Genomic DNA, 8,458 nt, shown 5'->3' with positions numbered 1-8,458 from the left:
AGTATGCATTTATTTCAGTTTGTCCTAGGTATGTTGCCGTAGTCCGGTTCAGTTGGATGTGCCAGTATTTTCTTGTATTGAGCCCTACAAAGTGTTTATACTGAAAATATACTACTTATTATACAGCGGCTATTTGATTGTAACGTGCTTCTTCGTTGTAGTTTTCATTACCAAATTTGAAGGTGTTGAAACCGCCATGTAAATTCGCTAATGCTAATTGGTGACATGTCTACGGCAAATTCAGTGTAAATTAGCATCGAGCTAGCGCAATTTGAAAAGTGAGGCCTTGGTTTGGAGTGCTTTCTATCAGGCATGCTCGCTTTGTTGGCATGGAAATTTACAAAAGTACTCAGAGGCAGTACTCTATAAATGCGCCTGTTTTCCCGCCAAGTGGTTGTACCGAGTTTCTAGCCGGACGTGATGTCACGTGATGGGATTCGATCGGTTAATAATATTACTTAAACTTAGTTAAGGTGACATTTTACATTATTGTGTTTAATTTTGAGAGGTTCTTTGTATTTGGATGTGCGATTGCCAGGCGTGCCAATACTTGAGTCCATACACTGCACACTATCAAACACACACATGTACGTACACACACCATGCTGGTCCATTATTCATTCTGAGCAGCTGTTCTTCACAGGAAGTCCTTTGATGGATGGCAGTACGGGTGCATGGGGTGGGGGGGGGGGGGGGGGGGGGGGGGGGGGTACAGAAGGCTGGTAACCGGAGCCCAAAGTTCAGAAGGGTCCACCAGCCCAACAAGCAGGGGCAAGGCTGCTTCTTCTCCAGGGGCGAGCGGTGCGGGGGGCTGGCGCCTGGCGCCACCATCATGTCAGCTCCCATATGACACATGCAACTACGGTCTATGCTAACACAAGGAAGGCTCATGCTACAACGTCGCCATCTACTTAGTGTCTTGTTATTCTGGGCATGAGGGCACAGTCCGGATTGGGGATGGGGAGTGTTTTTAAAATAAAGTGAAATGAAAGCCAAAAAAAGGTCACTTCTGTGTCAGGTACGCGCCGATGGTGAGGCTCGCCGCCCCCAGAGCAGCTAGGCCGAAGACGGTCTTGATGGAGGGCCAGGAGCAGCTGAACACTGATTCCCTCTGACGGTCGTAGAGTTCCACAAAGGCATCCTGGAGGACAGAAAGACACAATAGATGGTGACAAAGGCTGCAGGTATTCTCAAAAGGTCAACTGCCCCTTACTTGACACAACGTTAGGTATAGTACAGGCCAAAAGTTTGGACACACCTTCTCATTCAATGCGTTTTCTTTATTTTCATGACTATTTAAATTGTAGATTGTCAATGAAGGCATCCAAACTAAGAATGAACATGTGGAGTTATGGTGAAATAACTGAAAACATGTTTTATATTCTAGTTTCTTCAAAATAGCCACCCTTTGCTCTGATTACTGTTTTGCAAACTCTTGGCATTCTCTCAATGAGCTTAAAGAGGTAGTCACCTGAAATGTTTTTCACTTCACAGGTGTTATAGTTTTAATGCCTTCAGTGACAATCTACAATGTAAATAGTCATGAAAATAAAAAAAATGCATTGAAATTAGGTGTGTCCAAACCTTTGACCTGTACTGTACATCTACAGCCTATAAACCACTGTCTTTCATAATAAATACATATTTTAGACACTTTAATGCATATTTTGGCCCACACCACAGAATGTTAACATCCTTTTGTGTCATCATAGAGATTTTACACCGTGAAGCATTTCTCAGTGAATGGTGCTACTGTATTTAAAACAGTGTAACTAATGATGCATAATAATCCTGCAAATACTTAAGTGCTTACTTTGTAAATGACTGCAGGGTTTTTTTTTTGCACAAAAGCTACTTGAGTTCTTGCTTAGGTCAGAAATTAGTGTGAAAGGTGTAAATGATATCTGAAGGTAGTTAATTATACATATATTTTGTATGTGGGTGTAACTTTTTAAAATTGTTTTAAATCACGTTTTACTATTATAATTATATTATTATACGTAATGTTATAACTTGTTTTCATTATTCTTAAATTTGTTTTATACAAAACCCAAAACCAGTGAAGTTAGCACGTTGTGAAAATCGTAAATAAAAACAGAATACAATGATTTGCAAATACTTTTAAACTTATATTCAATTGATAGACTGCAAAGACAAGATATTTAATGTTTGAACTGAGAAACTTTTTTTTTTTTTGCAAATAATCATTTACTTAGAATTTAATGGCAGCAACACGTTGCAAAAAAGTTGGCTCAGGAGCATTTTTACCACTGTGTTACATGGCCTTTCATTTTAACAACACTCTATAAACGTTTGGGAACAATTTTTAAAGCTTTTCAAGTGGAATTCTTTCCCAATCTTGCTTGATGTACAGCTTAAGTTGTTCAACAGTCCGGGGTCCCCATTGTGGTATTTTAGGTTTCATATTGCGCCAAGGATTTTCAATGGGAGACAGGTCTGGACTACAGGCAGGCCAGTCTAGTACCCGCACTGTCTTACTATGAAGTCACGCTGTTGTAAGACGTGGCTTGGCATTGTCTTGCTGAAATAAGCAGGGGCGTCCATGACAACGTTGCTTGGATGGCAACATATGTTGCTCCAAAACCTGTATGTACCTTTTAAGCATTAATGGTGCCTTCACAGATGTGTAAGTTACCCATGCCTTGGGCACTAATACACCCCCATACCATCACAGATGCTGGCTTTTGAACTTTGCGCCTATAACAATCCGGATGGTTAATTTCCTCTTTGGTCCGGAGGACACGATGTCCACAGTTTCCAAAAATAATTTGAAATGTGGACTCGTCAGACCACAGAACACTTTTACATTTTGCATCAGTCCATCTTAGATGATCTCGGGCCCAGAGAAGCCGACGGCGTTTCTGGGTGTTGTTGATAAATGGCTTTCGCTTTGCACAGTAGAGTTTTAACTTGCAGTTACAGATGTAGCGACCAACTGTAGTTACTGACAGTGGTTTTCTGAAGTGTTATATTCCATTTTAATATATTATACCATCATATTATTGTATACAATATTATAACTAACAATTGTTTTCATTATTATTTTACTATTATGAAATATAATTTATTTTTAATCATCTTTACAGTCAAATAACTTTTAATGAAAATTCAGGGTTTTTCCCTCATTTATTTTAATGTTTTTACTTACAGTGAGACATGAACACTATGAAATTACCAAATAATTACCTCACACACAAAATTATTACCCCTGCCAAAGGCAAAAAATTGTGTCGAAAGTATGCAAAATTGACTATCCATAACATTTTTATGCAACATTACATTTTTTTGTATTCTTTACATTGCACAATATGGCATTTTTCACACCAAAAAATCATTTATACACTGATAGTACACAAATATCAAACCAAATTTGGTCAGGAGCCAGTGATTTTATAGTTTGATTCTGATCTAGATTATTATATTTGTAGATGCTACAGTAATTTGATTGGTTTATGTCATACTGGACCACAGGTGTCAAGCTCAAGGCCCGAGGGCCAGATGTGGCCCACCACTTCATTTTAGGAAAAAAAATTTTTTTACTCCCAAGTAATCGCAAATTTTGTTTGTCTAATTATTAAGTTAAAGTTAAAGTACCAATGATTGTCACACACACTAGGTGTGGTGAAATGTGTCATCTGCAGTTGACCCATCCCCTTGTTCACCCCCTGGGAGGTTAGGGGAGCAGTGGGCACCAGCGGTGCCGTGCCCGGGAAACATTTTTGGTGATTTAACCCCCAATTCCAACCCTTGATGCTGAGTGTCAAGCAGGGAGGTAATGGGTCCCATTTTTATAGTCTTTGGTATGACTCGGCCGGGGTTTGAACTGACAACCTACCGATCTCAGGGTGGACACTCTAACCACGAGGCCACTGAGTAGGTATTATGCAAAAATATGTTATGAAACATTCAAACCATTTTTTAAATAGAAATAAATACTAATAATAATGATTTCAAAGCAAGTTATCCATCAAATTGTGCAATGTGAAAGTAGCAATAGATTTCATGGTAAAATTGTGAAATTTACTGTGGTTTTTACAGCATTTTTCAAATGAAAAAAGTAGTAAATTTTTTTACTGTAATAAACTGTGATGTAATTTTGGCATTTTTAGTAATACACAGAAAAATCTACAGTTGTTGATTTGCAGAAAAAACAAACAAACAAACTGGCAGCTCAGTTGCCAAAATTTCACTGTAAAATTGCATTTTTTTTTTTACTTACAGAAATTTAACAGTAAAATTCTGGCAACTGAGCTGCCTTTTTTACCATAAAAACAGCAGTACTGTTTTTCCATTTACAGTAACACTAAATTTTGAGGTGAAATTATTGCAACTTACCATATTTTTTTTACATTTTAGTTTGAAAAAAAATCTACTAATAAAATGCATAGACAAATTTTGTAACAATATTACCGTATTCACTGTTAGAAGCGGCCCTCTGGGGCCAAACATAACTGCGATGTGGCCCTCACTCAAAACGACTTTGACGCCTCTTTACTAGACCAACTTTATACCCTGAAACTAAACTTCACTTACAGAGATGGCAAACAAATTCAGTTCGGAACATAAATTGTGTGCATAAATGTGACACGGCTGTCCATCAAAGTTGTTATGAGCAGACTTCAGTCTGGGCCAAAGTGCACAACCGTCATGTGAATAAACATTCAGCAGCAAAATATTTTCCCAGAAGTCCACGCACACACACTCGTACATAGCACAGTGGGAAAGCGTGTGGAAGAAAAACAAATCCGCAATTATCAGCTTGGTGATAAATACCAAACCAAATCTGCTTTTGGATATGAACATGTATATTCAGTGTGAGTGCTGGCAGCGGACACACGCTTTACTTTCCCTCCAACAAACACAGGGATCACCCAAAAACACTCAACACGTAACAGATGGTGCATTTTTGTGGCATTACGGTCCTCGAGCACAAATACACAAACGTTACAGTGGACTGTTTTAGTGTGTGTGTGCGTGGAAATACACACGTCTGTTCACAAGCAATGACAGCAACAACAGCTGGACAGGAAGTCATGCTGCTAAACTGCGCCTTCATCGGCTAAACCGGAATGGAACAGACTTTTGGGGGGGGAGTGACGTCAACAGATACTAGGATGCTAGGCTAATTAGCAGCGTTTATTTGACAACAAGTGTGACAATTCCCACTGGAAAATTCCTTTTTAATGTGTTGTGGGTTGCGTCCAGTAGTTTTCTCAGAATCTACATGTAAATGCAGAGAAATGCTGTCCCCGAGCATAAGAGCATATCATAGCAATCTTTGTTCCAGCGCAGGCAGCCGGCCACAGCTCCGTGGTTCAGCGTATCCCACTGCAAGGGTGAAGTATTAAAATATATTTTATACCTTTAAAAAAAATAGCTAAAAATGCTAACGTTAACATGTTAATATTAGCATGCGTCAAGTACCAAAATATGACACGAAATAGCTAAAAAAGCTAGCATTCTAGGTTAAGCTTGCTAAAGTAACATGCTAACCATAGGCATAGGTCCAGTACCAAAATATGACTCCGGTGTATATCTGCAAAATTAGCCCAAAAAATGTAGCTTTCTAATATTACCATGTTTACACGCTAACTTTAGCATCCCAACAGTTAGCATGGGGAAAGTGCCAAAATATATGACTCTTAAAATAGCTTAAAAAAGCTAGCCTTCTTAAGTTAGCATGCTAACTTGCTAACACAACATGCTAACCATAACCACACGTTAAGTACCAAAATATGACTGTAAGGTGTATATCTACAAAATTAGCACAAAAAAAATCCAGCTTGCTTATGTTAACATGTTTACACGCTAACAAGCAATAGTCTAATTGGTTGTCAGCATCCGTACAATTACAATTTCAACAGAATGATTGACTCTCAACACTTTTGGCATACAACAGAATTGGTAGGAATGTTGTTACTATATTTTAGTTTACAACACAATGGGTAGGAATGCTGAGAATCAAGCATTAGCATTGTTGGCTCAAAATAGCATTAATGGGATTGTTTTATTTTCATTCTTTACAGATGTTTTTGCGTTACAACATTGTGAGTATGATGTACAGTATATATTGAGCGTTGACATTTCCAACATTGACAAGAAACAAGCATTTACATATCAGGTGTTCGCAATAGTGAATGGTGGAATCTCAGCAATTTTGGCATACACTTGTAAGAATACTTGCTTGACTGTAAGCATTCATGTTTTTTTTTACTTCACAAAGTTGTACTAGTATCTCTGCTGAGAACAATGCATTTTATATGAATCATTAGCAAAAGTGTGATGCTTTCTCTCAACAGTTTTGGCATACAACAGTAAGAATGCTAAATTCTTACTATGACATTTCCAGTTCACAATACTATGAGTATGAATGCTGAGAGTTTAATGCATTCACGTTTTTTACTTCAAAATATCGCAATAGTATACAAAACCCAAAACCAGTGAAGTTGGCACGTTGTGTAAGTTGTAAATACAAACAGAATACAATGATTTGCAAATCCCTTTCAACCTATATTCAATTGAATAGACTGCAAAGACAAGATATTTAATGTTCGAACTGAGAAACTTTTTTTTTTTTGCAAATAATCATTAACTTAGAATTGAATGGCAGCAACACGTTGCAAAAAAGTTGGCACAGGGGCATTTTTACCACTGTGTTACATGGCTTTTGCAATCTATTCTATTGAATATAAGTTGAAAATGATTTGCAAATCATTGTATTCTGTTTTTATTTACCATTTACACAACGTGCCAACTTCACTGGTTTTGGGTTTTGTAGTATAAATGCTGAGTCAAGCATGTCCGTATTAGGTGTTAACAATAGTGAACGGTTGTTTTTCAGTACTTTTGGCATATAGTGATAAGAAAGCTGAATTCTTGCAATAACATTTTCACTTCATAAAACCATGAGTATGAAAGTTGAGAGTTTAGCATTCATATTTTGAACATTCTTGGCATGCGGCAACATTAATATGAATGCATTCTCATTTTTACTTCAGTATGAATACTGAGAATTGAGTATTTTCATATTAGGCGTTAGCTATCGTATGAATGCTCGGTTCTCAGCATTCATACAGATAGTTGTGACAAATTTACCGCACCGCATTCATAGTACAAAAGAATATAAAAAGACGTCTATTATTAACATGAGCTTTTAGAAGACAAAAGTATTTCCTGTCCCCCCCCCGCTCCCCGTCTTTTCCTGTCCCGTGGCATTCCTGAGGCTTGTTGGGCGGTGGGGCAAGGGGGTTGGGGTGCTTAGTGGCATACAGGAGGAAGGCTCAGCAGTTTATTTCCACTTTTTGGGCCCTCGGGTGCCAAAAACTGGTCGCTCGTGAAACTGCACGGCTTTTCCTTGGTTAACACTGAAGTCTTTTGACGCATTTTATTTTGGAAAATTGCTAACACCGCCCACCACCCCCCTTCCTTTCCCCCTCCCCCTGTTCCTCTCCAGGATCCGGTTATTAATTAGAGAACAAGCTGCTCCAGTCAGACCTCCAGCTGAGGGGAACATTTCGCTTGGCAAAACACGCACCTCTTCCCCACCCGTACTTAGGCTCGGAAAAAGACATGTCAGTGTGGCATGAAGCCATCATGTGACCATGAAAGCACGCAGTCATCTTGTCCCCAACGTGACCCCCAGACGTCTTCCCATCGAAAACAAAAGACAGACAATTACGGTAAGAGGCTGCTGATGGATGCTCAGCAGGGCACGGCTGCTCATAACTCCATCGGAAGAGGAGGTGCTGTCACGTGGATGACATGATATACTTGTTTTATTATCACACTTTGGTAATTAACAGCAGAGCCGTTCAAAAATCTCGACTCGTTTGCGATTGCACATCTCTCCCAGTTGAGAATAAACTCTGATTCAAATCAGTGATTCTCAAACTGTGTTTCTTGCTAGTGTGCCACACGATACTATTGATTTTCCTTCTGACCCCATACCGAGTAAAACTCAGGCTGGTATCGGTGGTACCGAATTGATACTGATACTTTTTGCAAATATACCTAATGTGTCTGCTACAGTTTTAAAAAAAGTTGCATGTGGATAAATAATAACATATCTATCTAAAACAACTGTTAAAATATAAGAAAAAAGAGCAAAAAATCGGAATGTAATGAGATAAAAGCTCAAAATGTTTACTAATTAATTAACTGGAATTGTGTGATGCATTACATTGTATCGTATGCATGTTCGAAATAAACTGAAACTGAACTGAACTGAACAATAATTAATAATAATATACTTGGTGACCTACCACACAAAGTGGTGTCTTTAGATATATAGATAATATCTGTTTATAGCATTTTTTTAAATAAAAAAATCTAATTTTTGGAAAAAAAACAAAAAACTTTTGATGCAGCGATAAGGTGGCGACTTGTCCAGGGTGCACCCTGCCTACCGCCCGAATGCAGCTGAGCTAGGCTCCAACGA

The 8,458-nt window shown here is 38.4% G+C and overlaps 1 protein-coding gene across 1 annotated transcript in view; it reads right to left on the bottom strand.

The window, feature by feature from the left end:
* Nucleotides 1–691: 691 nt before the first annotated feature.
* bcl2b (BCL2 apoptosis regulator b) overlaps nucleotides 692–8,458 on the bottom strand; it is a 52,430-nt gene continuing 44,663 nt past the window's right edge. Inside the window, exon 2 of the mRNA XM_061979492.2 lies at nucleotides 692–1,141. Within this exon, the coding sequence (XP_061835476.1) occupies nucleotides 1,004–1,141 (138 nt within the window). The 3' untranslated portion in view covers nucleotides 692–1,003. The remainder of the gene's footprint in view (nucleotides 1,142–8,458) is intronic.

Source organism: Nerophis lumbriciformis, linkage group LG19 (assembly GCF_033978685.3).
Source record: "Nerophis lumbriciformis linkage group LG19, RoL_Nlum_v2.1, whole genome shotgun sequence".
NCBI classification, from domain to species: domain Eukaryota; kingdom Metazoa; phylum Chordata; class Actinopteri; order Syngnathiformes; family Syngnathidae; genus Nerophis; species Nerophis lumbriciformis.
The sequence above is the reverse complement of the archived record's forward strand: the minus strand, read 5'-3'. Positions and strand labels throughout refer to the sequence as shown.